The 15,691-nt window shown below is 48.1% G+C and overlaps 1 protein-coding gene across 13 annotated transcripts in view; it reads left to right on the forward strand.

Moving 5' to 3' along the window:
• Positions 1-15,221, forward strand: part of LOC114637052 (myomegalin) — a 166,011-nt gene extending 150,790 nt beyond the window's left edge. For 6 of the 13 annotated variants that reach the window (XM_028785188.1, XM_028785180.1, XM_028785185.1 and 3 more), the window contains 12 exons: positions 1,479-1,730; positions 2,456-2,587; positions 3,208-3,327; positions 4,874-5,099; positions 5,662-5,786; positions 7,924-8,157; positions 9,260-9,376; positions 10,173-10,399; positions 11,208-11,351; positions 12,343-12,481; positions 12,724-12,770; positions 14,235-15,221. In XM_028785188.1, coding sequence (XP_028641021.1) covers positions 1,479-1,730; positions 2,456-2,587; positions 3,208-3,327; positions 4,874-5,099; positions 5,662-5,786; positions 7,924-8,157; positions 9,260-9,376; positions 10,173-10,399; positions 11,208-11,351; positions 12,343-12,481; positions 12,724-12,770; positions 14,235-14,276 — 1,805 coding nt within the window. In that variant the 3' untranslated portion in view covers positions 14,277-15,221. Of the gene's footprint in view, positions 1-1,478; positions 1,731-2,455; positions 2,588-3,207; positions 3,328-4,873; positions 5,100-5,661; positions 5,787-7,923; positions 8,158-9,259; positions 9,377-10,172; positions 10,400-11,207; positions 11,352-12,342; positions 12,482-12,723; positions 12,771-13,539; positions 13,601-14,234 lie in introns of those variants that run through there. The other 7 variants (XM_028785189.1, XM_028785193.1, XM_028785191.1 and 4 more) reach the window with 3 other exon arrangements.
• The last annotated feature ends 470 nt before the right edge of the window (positions 15,222-15,691 follow it).

The raw sequence follows: 15,691 nt of genomic DNA on the forward strand, positions 1-15,691 counted from the left end.
CTCAATATGTATCTTACACCTATCTATGGCAGCCCAGGTGTGTGTGTGTTTATCTTAGCTGATTCTAGCAGGTAGCCCAATGTGAGAACTAGTTCTAATTGAGGATAAAAATGTGTCAGTTGCAGTTGTAGTTGTACTGATCCTTGCCAGAGTCTGATGTGCTTGGAGGAAATGATGGACTCATTCCTGTTTGCTTTTGCCTGTGTTGATAATCATTGGAAGGAATCAGCCTTCCACACTGTGAACTATGGTCCCATACATCCCTCTGCACACACACACACACACACACACACACACACACACCACCCCAACACTCCCTCCCTATTCTTGGCTTTAAAAAACAGAAGCAGTAATCTAAGCCCCACACAGGGGCCCTCCTTTCAGACACTCTCTAGATAGATCAGAAACAGGCTATATAGGACATCACCTGAATTCCTGCCTCTGCTTAAAGGGCCCAGGGAGAGGCCTGTGTTTTCACAGGGTCTTTGAAAGCATCATCCTAGGAAAGAGGAGGTCCCACTGCCCTCCTTAGGATATGTTTGATAATTCCTTAAGGCAGTGGTCTTTATCCTTCCTGATATATGTTGTTGTGGCCCCCCAACCATAAAATATTATTTTGTTGCTACTCCATAACTATAATTTTGTTACTGTTAAGAATCACAATGCAAATATCTGATATGCACGGTATCTGATATGCAACCCCTGTGAAAGGGTCATCTATCCCCAAAGGGGTTGCATACCACAGGTTGAGAACCATTGCTTTAAGATTTGATGACTTTGGAGGGGATACAGATCACACCTTTTCTTACACAAAGAGTTTTCAAGACTGAACAATTCTTCAATCTGGAAAAGTCGTATCCCCTGTCTCCCTGAAGGAGGCGATGGAAAATGCAGGCAAACTGATGTCTCCATTTGGAGGTGTGCCCAGTTAGATAGCCTATCACATTCTTTATCCCTAGCTATGGGATGACTCCTACTTCCAGAACTTACCTGGATTCGATCATGAGGAATAACAGTAGGAACGAGGAGTGGAGCCCCTGAGCTCTTCAGACCCTCCATCATCCTCTGCCTCTCTGTGTTTCGTGATGGGGACAAGCGAGTCATAGGCAGAGTCATGGTGACTTGTCCCCTGAACCTTCACCCAGCCGATACCCAGTTCTGAAGATATCTGTATTCCCTCTGAACACCCACACTCCAGTGTCATTCCCTTCCCCACGTCCTGCCTTTCTGTGTTTATACCCCTGTGTGAATTAATTATGATTTGAGAAAAAATTAAAAAAAAAAGAAATGCAGAGGGTGAAAGTCAGGCTTGAGGCTTTGAGTCTTCATCTAACCGATATTCTCTGATGAACTGGGGCACTAACCTCCCCTCACCCCCACCCCCGTGTCTACCGCTACCGGTCCATTCTCAGCCATCTCGATGTCCTTACTGTTCTTGGCCGCTGATACCATCTCTCACTGTGTTTCTATCTGCCCAGGTGTTAGCACTGCCCCTCCCGCCTCCACATCCACGCTGCTCAGCAACCATACAGAAGCTAGCTCTCCTCACTACGTCAACCCTGCTCAGCCCCACTCTCCAACAAGGGCCACCATAGAGCTGAGCAGAATCCTGGAGCCTGGATACCTGGGTAGCAGTGGCCAGTGGGACATGATGAGGCCTCAGAAAGGGAGTGTCTCTGGGGAGCTGTCCTCAGGCTCCTCGATGTACCAGCTTAACTCCAAACCCACAGGTAGTGTACAGAGCTCGGACTTTCTCTCCTCAGTCAGGAAATAAATAGAAAGGATACAGCTTCTCTACCCCTCAAATACATTCTATGTACAAAACCCAGTCATAGCAAGTAGAGGGCCGCAGCTAAGGCAAAAGGCACATTGCAACTCGGTCCCAACTGCAAGAAACTCAATTTTCAGGAGAAAGCCGGAAGTAAACCCGTACACTTGTAACCTAGCAGTGCCTCTTCTCCAGGGTCCTTTGGGGTCCTAGATCCATGCAGGGGATTCCTTCTGCCTGCCTTACTAAAAAGGAGAAGCATACCTTAGGCCTTCTCTGTAGGTGGGAAAGGACAGGTTTTGCTAAAACTATTGATTCGTTTATCAGGAAAAGGGACTGAAAAAAAGGCAGCAAGGCCTCCCTGTCACCCCCAAAACCACACCCAAGAGGCGGATCTGCCTTTCCAGATGGCAGTTGGGCTCAGTTAGATGTCAGTTATTTTCTCGGTCATACAGAGTTCCCTTTCGCAGTGGATAGAGGTCCATGGGCTTTCCTTAGCAAGGGGCCAGCCACTCTGTGGTTACAAAGCTCCCATCTCACTAAGTGGAGCTGACTGTGTGAAAGGACATTGTGGACAAAAGGAAGGCGACATTAGGGGCAGGTTGGGTTGTCTACTGGCAGAGCTCACCTCACCCTAGTAACCAGCTTTGTGTCTCCTGCTTCTGCCCTGTCCTGGGATGGCTGCAGGAGCCGACCTGTTGGAAGAGCACTTAGGTGAGATCCGGAACCTGCGCCAGCGCCTGGAGGAGTCCATATGTGTCAATGACCGGCTTCGGGAGCAGCTGCAGCACAGGCTCAGCTCCACTGCCCGAGAAAACGGTAGGCAAGGCCCAGTCTCTGTCCCGACTGAAGGGAGGGCCACTAGACAGAGCCTCACACTTTTCTAACCAGTCTGATAGTCTTTAATTAACTTGATTGTCACAGTCAATCGAGGGTTGGAGGGTATGGGGAGCGGTTATTTCTGATTTGCACTCTGAGCTCAAAGATTGACTTTCCTCAGGCAAAGATCTGGTCTCTTGTCCTTAATCTGTTTGTATGCAGTTGGCCGGTTCACTATGTCCTTGTGATTGGTAACCGGTAGAGGGAGGTCTACCAAGAACCACCCACACCCACTTCACTCAGAAGGCCATTGGTCCCTACCTCCCCCACCCCACAAGATGTCACTCTTTGTACAGGAAATTGCTCCTTCCACACAGTAGCCCTGGCTAGTCGGGAGGAGAAGCTTCCTACACAAATAGAAGGGCTGCAAGTGCTGGGTGCACACAAAGACCGCATGCTCTGAAAACAAACAAACACACACTGCTCAGCACCCAGCCGTCGCATTCAAGTTAATCCCAGGCCTCGAGGGCCGAGATTGCTGCTGGGTTGGGACAGCAGATCTTTGAGGGGGTGAAAAGAAGCACCTGTTACACAGGACATGTGTGTGTTGTCCTGGACAGGGTCCACCTCTCACGTCTACGGTCAGGGACTGGAGTCCATGTCTCAGCTCTACGGTGAGAACAGAGCCCTAAGGGAAGAAAACCAAAGCCTGCAGACACGGCTAAGTCATGCTTCCAGAGGTAGGCTGTGCAAAAGCTGACTTACAGTTCCTCCTAGGACTGTCTGCCCTTGTCAGGGCAATCACCGACTGGCAAAAGCAGAGAGAAGGCTTAGTTAACAGCTACTCTAATTTACCAGTCCAATATATACATTGCTAATCTGTCTACAAAGGGCTACTCCCTAAGACAGTGGTTCTCAACCTGTGGGTCAAGACATTTTTGGGGGGGGTGTCAAATGATCCTTTCACAAGGGTTGCCTAAGACCATCAGAAAACACAGATGTTTATGTTATGATTCATGACAGTAGCAAGATTACAGTTATGAAGTAATAACAAAAATATTTATGACTGGGGATCACCACAACATGAGAAACTGTATTTAAGGGTCATGACATTAAGAAGGTTGAGAACCACTGCCATAAAAGATCCCAACCCTGGCCTCCAGGCTCCTAGGTTCTGAGACTGAATGGCTCTACGAAGCCTATCCCTTTTGAAAGCCTGCCTACATCCAAGAGCAGCGTCTGTCCCGACAGTTTAAAATCCATCCCCTTCTGTCTGCTTACAGCTGATTGGAGCCACAAAACCAGGGATCATGTGTGTCTGTATTCTCTCATGCATCCTGGAACAAGTACAGCTCTGGGCAGCTGTCTGAGTCCTGATGTGCCATTCCTCTGCCTTTCCCTACAGTCCCCTGCAGACTGCTCTTTAGTGGTCCTCCTATGGTTCCATGTCCTCTAGAACGTTCCCAGTCCTACTTAATGGTCATCTATAAATGGGCGTTATTGCCCATGTGGCCTGGGAGGCAAATTACATAGTATTAATTGAAGTGATTAAATTAATGTGTAACTAGTAACAAATGATTTTTACTTACAAATACCTACTGAACAGCCATTAAAAGACCAAGAGTGATATATGAAAGGATTAAGTCCAGAATGAAAGAATCCCTATGGAGGCAACAGATGAGAAGAACCATCCCTAAGGAAACTCCATAGGACTTTTGTACTAAGTCAGTTCAGGAAGACATGTGAGGCAGGGCCCCTGCTGGAAGATAACCAAGACTGAAGGATGAGGGCATGGCAGAGAGATGACTACCAGTGCATGCTGGGACAGAGGAAGACAGCCTCACTGATAGGAAATACTAAGAGTTCCAAATGAACACAGTTGTACCCAAGGACTAGCCTTATATAAAGAGTTCCTATAGATCATCTTCAAGGAGTTTTGACCAGAAAGATGTCACACAGCCAGAAGACACCAACTGTCCACATTTTTCAAAAGCTGAAAAGAATATATTCTCAAAACCATAAACAAGGAATCAGTGCTGGTCTTTGATAAGACTGAAGGTGTACAGGTGCACATGGGCATATAGAGAACTCTGAGCTTCAGGAACATGCTGTCTCCTCTAAGAGGCAGGGCAGGTGTTCTTTAATGGAGGGTCAGATACCACAAACACCACTCCCATTGAACCCCCAGTATGTGGGGTCCACTAAGCCAGACTGCAGGAAGCCACACAGGACCTTCCTTCCCCTGGACTCATGTGTGTTTGCATTTGTCTTTCTAATGGGCTTTAGGCCTTGACATAAATACCCCTGTGTCCTGCTCATCAGGACACTCCCAGGAAATGGACCACCTTCGGGAAGCTCTACTCTCCTCAAGATCCCAGCTTCAAGAGCTAGAGAAGGAGCTGGAACAGCAGAAGGCTGAGAGGCAGCAGCTTCTGGAAGACTTGCAAGAGAAGCAGGCTGAGATCGTGCATTTCCGAGAGGAGAGGCTGTCCCTCCAGGAAAACAACTCCAGGTAAGCGGGGCCTTGATAGGAATGCCCCCACTTCCAGTGCAGAAGGGACATTGACAAATTAGTAGTTTTCTCCTCTGGAAACCTAAGTTTCTCCTTCACTATTCCTGCCTCACTGGTCGCTCAGAACAAAAGGAAGACTCTATTGGGGGGGGGGGAAATAAAAGCATAGGGTTTTTTTTTTTTTTTACTCTGAAGTAGAGAGATGAAATTCTAACACAGAGGTTTCCACCTGTCAGAGACTGGCAGGAGAGCATTCCCACGATTCCCACTAGATGCATGACATCACTTTCTCCATAAACTGCAAGTTGCTATCCAGTGGAAGCCCTGCATCTGCCTGTCGTCATGGAGAGCGCTGTAGAGCAGAGAGGGGCCTGTAATGTGCTTACCCTGCTTCCCTCACATGGAGCTAATGCTCCGACTTCAGGCTGACTTACTTTACCTGCCCCAGACTCTGCTAAATGAGTGTGATGGCCAGGCCAACCCACCAGGTCAACTGAGGCAAAGGTTGGCTCACAGCTCATTTCTCTCACATGGTCAGTGAACCCTTGCCTCTCCTTGGCAGGCTGCAGCAGAAGCTGGCCCTCCTGCAACAACAGTGCGAAGAGAAACAGCAGCTCTCCCTGTCCCTGCAGTCAGAGCTCCAGATCTATGAGTCCCTCTGTGAAAATCCTAAGAAGGGCTTAAAAGGTATGAGGGTCCTCTCATCATTCTTGGTAAAGCCCAAGGGTGAGGCCCTGTTGACATGAGCAGATCAAGCCTGGATACCTTAAGGGCAGACCACAAGAGTCACTTCATCTACTTAATAATAAAAACAACTTAATCAGTGGCAAGATTATAGCATGGTTTATATAAAGAAATACCCTAGGGCTGTAACCATCAGAAGGGATCTTTATGTGTGCTGAAGGATAGACCATGGCAGCCCATCCAATCAGCATCTACCCTGCCTCCCTTTCCCAAGTGGAGAAACTGACTCAAAAGAAAAAAAAATGCCTAATGAAATAGAACTAATGGGCCTTAGGTTTAACTATCAGGTATTTACTAAGCAGTTTCTCCATCTGCTGAAACAAAATCTAGTATTTGGGAATCTCAGTGTAGTTCCCTACCCAAATGGAATAGGGAAGAGAAAGGAAATTAGAGCTTGAAGTATAAGGGGCTCACCAGGCCAAGAGAAGGAAAGGCTGAAGTCCAGAACAGTGTGTCAGTCTGTCTGTGGGAGCCCCTTGCTACTGGAGAGGTGAGAAGTCAGGGTGGTGGGAAGGGTGGCTGCTGCCACATAGAAAGCCTAAAATTCAAGACCAGAGTTTACTCTCAAGGAAGATGACTCCATGAGGAAAACAGTTTTAAGATGGTAAGTCTGGTGGAATGTATTAAAGTCAGGAGCTAGGAGGCCTCCAATCTGTGAAGAACTTTGGATAAGTGTAGAGATGTTTCCAGATTAAGAGACAAGGTGCTACTGGGGAGGTAAAGGACAGCAATAGCCATGCTCATTCCAGAGGGGGATAGCGCATAAGGCCTCAGCCCTGGGCAGAGAGCCACAGGCACCAAAGGGAAGAACACACCAGCTGGTTATCCAACATCATGCTCAGCCATGAAAACACATGAGTAACATTATGGGAACTGAGCAGGTGTGTGTGTAGCAACAATTGGGTCATGAACTGGAAGGGGGTGGTTATAGGGTTGAAAGGGAGAAAGGGAAAAGGAGAAATGATATAATCCCAAAATTTAAAAATCATAGTAAGAGATATGGTACAACTGGAAGACAAGGGCAATGGGTGATGGGAATTTTTTTTCCAAAACAATCAAAAGTTAACTAGAGGAAGAGAAACTACACTAGAACCTTCATCTCTGAAGCTGCTTCATCCTGTCCACCCCTCCTCTACACCACGACACACACCACACACACACACACACACACACACACACACGGCATGTGTACCCCTTTCATGATGTGTTCTGTTAGTGTATGGGCCTTCTTGAGTCCATTGCAAACCAATTACCATTAATGTCCCATAACTCTTTTGAATTCCAAAATCTAGCAAGGTAGCTAAACTGCAGGCTTCTCCGTGTATTGATCTGATGACAAAGCATACTTGAAGTGATAGGCAGATAGCCAGTCTCTGTCTACTTAGACTGCTCACATAGCCTATGACAGAAGTAAGTATGTGCTGGACTGAGGGCTGTGGGCGAGATGCACAGTGCAGGTAGTAGAAGGTGTAGATACGGTCTTGGTAAAACCCAACACTAGTTCTGCCCTTGAAAATATAAGTGGCTCTCAGGTTTCAGGTAAGAAGTGTTGAATTCTAAACTTGCTGATTAGCTCTTTTCACTCTTCTGTGTCAAATGCATGAGGAGACGAGAAGTTGAAACTTCACGTAGGACCTTTGAGCCCAGGTCTAAGATCTGAGTGACTTCCCGTGTTCTGTTCCCGGAAGGCCCATGTGTTCACTTTATCCTCTCTACATGTGGAATCCATCAAATCTCCTCCTTCAACCTTCACTCCTTTTTAGTTCAGTGCTGACCTGCTTTCTAGCCTGAGGACAAAGTTTAACAGGGGGACAACACAGTAGGCTTATTCTCATCTGCCAGTCTAAGCCCCCATGGGCATGCATGACTAATCTGGCCCTCAGAGAAGTCCCAGGCTAGTTATATGCCACCTTGTTGTGCTCCCGGGCTGAATGAGAAGAGTTGTGTCTCACAGACATGTGGCCAAGCTTCTGAGACTCCAGTGGGACCCTTGCCAGAAAGGAATGTCAGAGAGAGATATTTGACTCTTACGTGGATATGCATGGTCGGTTCCACTAGGTTCCCTCCCTTCTTCTTTCAGCTTTCAGCCTAGATTCCTGTCATCAAGTCCCGGGTGAGTTAAGCTGCCTGGTGGCAGAGATTCGAGCTCTGAGAGGGCAGCTGGAGCAGAGCATTCAAGTGAACAACCGTCTGCGGCTGCAGCTGGAACAGCAGATGGATCGTGGGGCTGGCCCAGCCAGCATCAGCCTCTCCCCTGTTGGCCAGAGCTTCTCAGCCAAGGTGGAGCCCACAGACCCACAGCCACTCTTCCAAGGTAGGGAAGAAGAGGAAAGCCAGAGCTCTCTGCTCTGGGATGTCTGTGGGACAGGGGACAGTCTTCCTGAACCGATCCATGAGGATCAGGCAGAATCTGGGGATGCTCTGTGGTCTCTCGAGTGACAGCCTGGGAGTTAGGATCAGGCCTGTCTCCGGATTCTGAGTTTGCCTCTTATAAGCCAGCATGCAGCATCCCTGGACTTGAAGCTCAGGGAACAGAGGTAATTACATCTGAAGCTTACTTTGTCTACTTTGGGCAAAGTATTTAAACGGTCAAGTGTTTAACTCTTAGTTTTCGCCACTTGAAAAATGGGGCTTATTATGTATAATATATAACATATATATATATATATATATATATATATATATATATATATATATATACAAATACATACATATATATTATAGTTATCTGTAGCATTGAATAAAAAAATTGTCAAGGGCTTGAAACAATAATGATTGAATCCTCATATTTATGTAGTGCTTTAAAATTTACTAGTTTCCTCAGATAGGCAATTTCGTTGAAATATTTCTCAGGATTGAATTTCATTGAAATATTTATGAGAAAATTGAATCCCAAGACATTTGGTAGGCAAGCAAGAGTTTCTGGGTCCAGGGATCAGGACCAGGACCAGATGTCTGAGCCTTGCTGTAGTTACTAACATCCAGGGTGACAACCAGACACCCTTTGTGAACCCATCATTCTTCAGTAAATAAGCTAATTGTTTTATCAGTTCCATGTCAAGTATTCTCCTACTGAGCCTTTCTCCCTGCCCTCTGTCAACAGGTTAACATCTATATTATGTACACAGGCATATTTGTATTTCACTTCAAGTCATAATGGTACTAGACCCTACATGCAAAAATTATATCCCAAGTCAGACTTACAAAATTCCTACCATTTTTTTTTCAACTGGAAATGACGTTCTCGTGAAACATTCACTTCAATAGAAGAGCACACACTAGGTGCTCTGCCGGCTCCCTGTGCTGTGGCCTGTGAGTGCTGCTTCCCTGTGGTTGATCTTGGGCTAGGCATATGCTGTGTGGCTCAGTGTGCAGCATTTTGGCAGACCTGACATGGTAGCTGTTTCCTTCTCTAGGTCCAGCTGCTTCCCCTCCGGTCCGGGATGTTGGCTTGAATTCTCCAGCCATGGTCCTCCCCAGCTCTTCTTGCTCCGTTCCCAGCTCAGACCCTGCCATCATCATCAGGACAGATGGTAAATACAGCAATGAAAGGACTCAGGTGGTGATGGGAAATTATTGATGCAAATAACCTTTGGTTGGCTCCCTGGACCTGCCATACCTGTGTCTAGAGAGCTTTCTCAGTCTCGTGCTATGCACAGGCCTCTGCCTTGGTTGTTCTCTCATTGCCCTGCCCTTGAGTAGGGCTCCTGTATTTGTCATCTTTACCCAGAAACCTCCTCGTTAATAGTATTCACCCTTAATATTTCACCTGTTGAAAGATATCACAATATCTTTTCTTTTTGCTATGACAAAGTTTCCTGAGAAAGCAAAGCAGGTGAGAAAGGTGTGCTTCTGGCTCGCCGCTGCAGGTTATTACATGCCACCAGAGCAAGGGTGTCTCAGGGACTTAAGGGAGCTGATCGCATAGCATCTGACACCAGAATCAGAGAGCCAGGAACACATGTATACTAGTGCTCAGAGCCCCTTCCCCACTCTATCTGGCTCAGGATAGCCTGTCTAGGGAATGGTCCTAATGTGACTTCTCACATAAGTTAATGTCATTAAAATGATCCACCACAGGCATGCCCAGAGGCCATGCCTCCCAGGTAACTCTAAATTCTATCTGATGGCACTACCACAACCCAGTAAAGATGTGTCTATCAAAGTGACATAAGAATGATTATACAGAACACTGAATGTTCTGTGGACTCTGCCACCCTGTAGTTTTGAAGGATGCCTTGCTTCTTGCCTCTTTCATTATCCCTTTGGAGTTCGAACTGAGGTCATTCTTATGTGTAACAATGGATCCTACTTTTGCTTCTTTGTCAGAGCTAGGTTCAGATGAACCTGCAGTGATGAAGAACCCTCCCAAGCTGGCAGATGATGCTACTGATGGCCCATTTGCCAACAAACATGGCAGATATGTCATCGGCCATGTTGATGACTACGATGCTCTACAACAGCAGATTGGGGAAGGCAAGCTTCTGGTCCAAAAGATACTGTCTCTCATGAGGCCAGCGTGCAGCATCTCTGGACGAGAAGCTCAGAGCACAGAGGTAATTACCCCTGAACCTCTTAGTTAGTCCTGTACTCTGCCTGCACCTTCTTTGCAAAGTCCTTACTTCTGTGTTTTCTGTCTTCCAGCAGTGGAGGAAGTGGCTTATGTTTATTCCATCCAGGCCCTTCTCTGTCTCCCATTTTCCCTCTGCTACAGAACAGGCTGACTCGATATTTTGACGAGAATTCCTGAAAACCCTGTGCTTTATAATAGGAATGCTGGGATAAAGCCACAACTAGACAGATTAAAGTCACTCAGGTGGACAGGCATCCATATGAACTTGCATATATGTAAGGGAGCCAACCTGATAACCCAGGTCTCCCCGTCCAGACTGAGCAGAGGAGGGGAGACAGCCATCAAAGCTCTACAGAGTGCTTAGCAGTTGAGAGGCACCAATGACGATGCTGTTTGAGAAGCTGGACACTCATGGGTGCTTGTGTAGGATAGCCTTGTCTACAAGGATCCAGTACTAAAGAGCAAGATAGAGTTCCTTGTTGATATGTACAGTAAAGTACCGTAGACACAGTAGGAGAAGCAGTCTGTCCTCTGTGGTTGCCTCACAGACAAGGAAGGTACAGTTTCTTAGAGGATGCAACACAGGGATGAGTTTTGAAAGCTTGTAGGGTATCCTGGGGGAAGAGTTTCAGGTAAAGGGACCAGCTCTCCCAGAACTGTAAGGGAAATCCAGGGTTTCCAGCAGGCCTGTCTCCTGTGTTTGGTGACACAGGAAACTTGAGCCCCATGCTTGGAGCAAGAAGATGCCTCAGTTCCACTGATATTCACGACTACCTGTCTTCTTTCCCCAGGTACCAGGTAACACAAGTGTCTATGAGCTCCAGAGCAGCTCCAGGGCTCTGAGCCACACCCTGGAAGAGTCAGCATCCCTCCTCACCATGTTCTGGAAAGCAGCCTTGCCAAACTCGCATGGTCCTCTACTGGTAGGCAAAGGGGTAAGAGGCCTTGTGTTCGGCTGGTTAAAACCTACTTTTCCATGCTAGTATGGCCCTGCCCTGCTCCTGATTCCTTTGGATTTCCTGATGGTCTGGGATTATATGGCAATGGGCAATGTGGGATGGGCAGGATCTTCATGGAGCATCCTGGAGCCTCAGAGCCATCATGGCTCGGTCACTGCAGCTCGAACACATTCATTTCCCACCATCCAAGTCTTGATGAGACATCAGAGAGAAGGAAAGAGTATGGGAAGTAGACACAGTCAGCCTGGACACGCAGACATTTCCAGGTCTTGTATCCTGGTTTGGCTGAGCTGGTCAAGAGACCTGTTAACCATTTGGCACTCTTCATCCCTGAGGTGCACCTGATCAAAAGGCCATAGAACGCCACCGTAAGCAAATGGCCTCTTTTAGCCATGCTCTGGAATCTCAACAGTTTTTACAGTTTATGTCTCTGGGTCAGGCCTGGGAAAGCCTGCCACTTCCTGGGGTCTGCTTGTCTCTTAGGTGGGCTGTGGCCAGCAGACTGTTGGACAGAGGTATTTGAGGATCTCCCCTAGACTCCAGCTGCAGATAACTGTTACTGATGTCTTTATGGACTCAACTGTGCTAATTTGAGGTGCTTTCATATCTCCATGGTGGCAGATATTTGCAGATTATCCCACTGTCCTCTGCCCAGTCCCATCTCTTCAGATATAATATTCCTGAGTGTCACTCTCATGATGAGGAATTGAGGACATTCTATGGGACTGAACAGAGCTCTGGCTTACAGTTGGGATTTGGTGTTGGCCTAGAGCAAGGCTCTCCACAGCAGGGTTCAGTTTCCCTCCCCATTTCTGTCTGGTGGCCTGGTTCCCAGCTGTCTCCAGCTGGCATTAGGGGAGTTTTAATGACAGGAATTCAATACAAAAGGTTGAGAAGACAAAAGGTTGCCAAGCCCAGGGTGTGTTCAGCCTGGTGAATGTTGTCTGAGTCTGTCCCTCCTCCTCAGGGACAACTGATGGAGAAAGAACTCCTGGACCTGCGAACTCAAGTATCCCAGCAGGAGCAGCTCCTTCAGAGCACTGCTGCGCGCCTGAAGAGGGCCAACCAGAGGAAGAAAAGCATGGAGCAGTTCATCGTGAGCCATCGTAGGTGTCCCCGGAGGACACTAAGGGAGGGCTCTTCCTGACACCCAGTCTTGTAGCAGATGAACTGTGACCAGAGGGACTCGGGACTATTGAGAGAGGAGGGACTGAGAAGTAAGGGTGGGGGTGGAGGGGGCATGGTTAGCAACAGGCCACACCCAGTAGCAGAGAAAGTGCTCCATGCGCCAAGCAAGCCAGACTCATCTGGTAATTTTCATGTCTGTGGGATTGTTTTATGTTTCCAGTGACCAAGACCCATGATGTCTTGAAGAAAGCACGGAGTAATTTAGAGGTAAGGACAACACTGTAGCTCCGAGCCACAGAGCCTGCCCTCTGCCCACCACTCTCATCCTGTCTGTGGGCCCCTGGCTAGCTGACATTCTAAGGGGTTTCTTGTCCAGTGTAGAGTGTGGTCCCTCAGCAAGCCCTGCCTCCCTCCCCTGACCTCTCTGCTTGCCCTCATCTTTTGTCCTCTCTCCTTTTCTCTCTAGTTTTCTGTCCTTTATGTGGGATGGGTAGGCCAAGAGATGGAATGCAGCTGCCTCATGAGGGCAGAGACATTTGGAGTCTGCCTGTGAGACCCACTGTGCACTCACATTTCCTCAGGGGTTCTATGGAAAAGAAAGCAGAGTAGAGCCTTACAAATCACCCCCACTGCACTGTGAGGTGGGAAGCATCCTTGTCTGTAAAGATCCCAAACGATCGATCGTTATCTCGTCTCTTTGATATAAAAGAAAACCTGAGAATAAACACTGCCTTTTAAGGGGAAAGACGGCCTATCCCTGGCAGGAGTTCTGTAAGAGTATCACAAATGTAGCCTCTTCCCGCAGGAAGCACTGTGGGAGAAGACTCAGTGCAGATGATGTGGCTTAAGGATCAGAAGCTATTCTCTAAGGGTAGACCTGCCTCTGCCAGAACAACTGAGCATCTGCTCAGACACTTCCTAATGGCATCTGCCAAGTGCTAAGGCCCACGGGGAAAGGGGGCTGGGCTGTGATGTAGCGCCCTTTTGTCTTGGTCTCATTTCCCTTCCTTCTCTGACGACTCCTTTCTTTCCCGAGCCTCTGTAGCACAGCACTTACGAGAATGCCTCTGTGCAGCCATATTCCTGTCCCAGCAAAGGTAACCAGCATCTTCTGCAACGCTGGCCCAGCCCATGGAAGCTTTCCTCTCTGTTTCCTTAGGCCCCTGGGAAGGCTTTCAGCACTAGGCCTGTTGCTAACTGCCTGTGTGGCTTTGGCTGGCCCCTTCCTCTCTGTGATTCTTCTGTCCCAAGTCTGTAAGGGTAGAACTCAGCTCAGCTCACCTCCAGAGGCCCTGCTGGCTCCACCCTATCTCAGATAACTGGGACGTACACTTTACCAGGAGGACGTCCTGCTGAATGTCTCTCCTGCATGGGCTCCTATCTTGCTCAGCACTTCTTTCTTGGGAGATATAAAAGACCCTCTTGGTTTCTGTTTGCTTATTTGCTTCGGACGACTTGATTTGGAACATGAACTGTCTCCTGAAGGGAGCTGGGCGGGGTCTGGCCACTCAGTGTACAGAGGTATAAGCAGCAAGAGTCCAGGAGTGTGAAAAGCTTCCCTCTAATCTGGGCTTCAAGAGCTTCTCTAGGCCAGGACTCCCCCCACCACCACCCGCTGTGCTTGCCCTCCTAACCAGGCTCCTGGCTTCCAGCCACATTTGCCTCTCACTCCAGTCCCCAGCGAAGCCTGAACACTCATGCTGACTAGGTTGGTTTTCTTCTTGTCTGCAGATGAAATCCTTCAGGGCTCTGATGTGCACTCCAGCCTTGTGACCCTTGCCTTCCAGGAGCCACGCAAGAGGCAGAGCCAGAGGTCCTTAAAGGAACAGGAAGGGTGGGCCTGCCCACCTCTTGTGCAGCTGCCTGTCTGCTGAGGAATGCCTGGTCCCACCCCTCCCCTGCTGGAGGTCCACATGGGACAGGCAGGAAAGAAAGTGGCATCCTGGCAAGCATGAATACAGTTAGCCAAGGCCCACCGGGCCCAGCACTGAGCAAAACTCATGTAGACTGTGTAGAAGGCCCCTGGCACTGCTTCTAGACAGCCTCAGCGGCATGGTGCCCACCTCAGCATCTGTCCTCAAGATAGCCAACTCAGGGGAACCAGGACCTCACCGCCTACAAACAGGATGTGTGGTCCCAACACCAATGCTCCTCAGACAGTTGTAAAAGCACACACCAATGAGTGGCAGTGCCCTGCCGGACATTGTTGGGGCTCACCAAGCTCCCCTCACAGGCCCATTCTTGAGCTAGGCCAGCCCTATGGGCCAAGCCCACTAGTCTGTTGGTCTCTACCAGCACACCAGAGGTCTCTGAGTCTACACAGTGAACGTGGTAACTTTTAGGTGTCCTGCGCTTAGCCTAGCACCTTCTGTTTCTTACAAAATCTCAAGTTGAACCGACTTCCTTAACTCTGTTGTCCCCTGTAATCCTAACTTCCCTCAGGGGAACTGGGGACTGGTGGCTACATCATGCCTACTGTATGTCTAGCGTACAGCACACTAGTGCCTCTTTTAATGGCATGGGCCAGGCCTGATATGTACTGAAGACTCTGTCTCCACAGTGCTCATAGGATGTGGGTGTGTGTATAAATGTACAATATAGATTTATATATATTGCTATGGCTATGTGTTGAAGGCCAACATGATGTGCAGACTGGTGGGTGGGAAGATGCTAAGCAGTCTTTCTGATGGCTATTAAAGCAAACTGTGTATAAAGAAATTATTATTCCTTTGCTTCTCATTTCTGTACCAGTCCTCAGAACAAGGACACAGGATATGAAAGACATGCTGCCATCTTGTGTTTCCCAGTGTGTGCCTTATCTCAGAGGGTCTGCTGGAGACCCCGAGTGTGAACCCCAGTCCCCCCACCATGGATTCCACTTCAACAATATAAAATAAACAATCATGAACCAGGAAAAACTCACCAAACTGCAGGCACAAGTGTGTGTTGGTAGGAAAGGCACCACCCACAGAAAGAAGATAGGCCACAGAGCAGCCGCAGCAGGCGATAAAAACCTGCAGTTCTTTTTTAAAGAAGTTAGGTGTGAACACATCTCTGATATTGAGGAGGGGAACATGTTTACAAACCAAGGACCAGTGGTTCATTTTAACAACCCTGAAGTTCAGCCTTCACCATTACAGGCTCCTCTGAGACAGAGCAGCTGACAGAAAAGCTTCCCATCGCCCTAA

The sequence above is a fragment of the Grammomys surdaster genome, unplaced genomic scaffold (assembly GCF_004785775.1).
Source record: "Grammomys surdaster isolate TR1022 unplaced genomic scaffold, NIH_TR_1.0 125156, whole genome shotgun sequence".
NCBI classification, from domain to species: Eukaryota; Metazoa; Chordata; class Mammalia; order Rodentia; family Muridae; genus Grammomys; species Grammomys surdaster.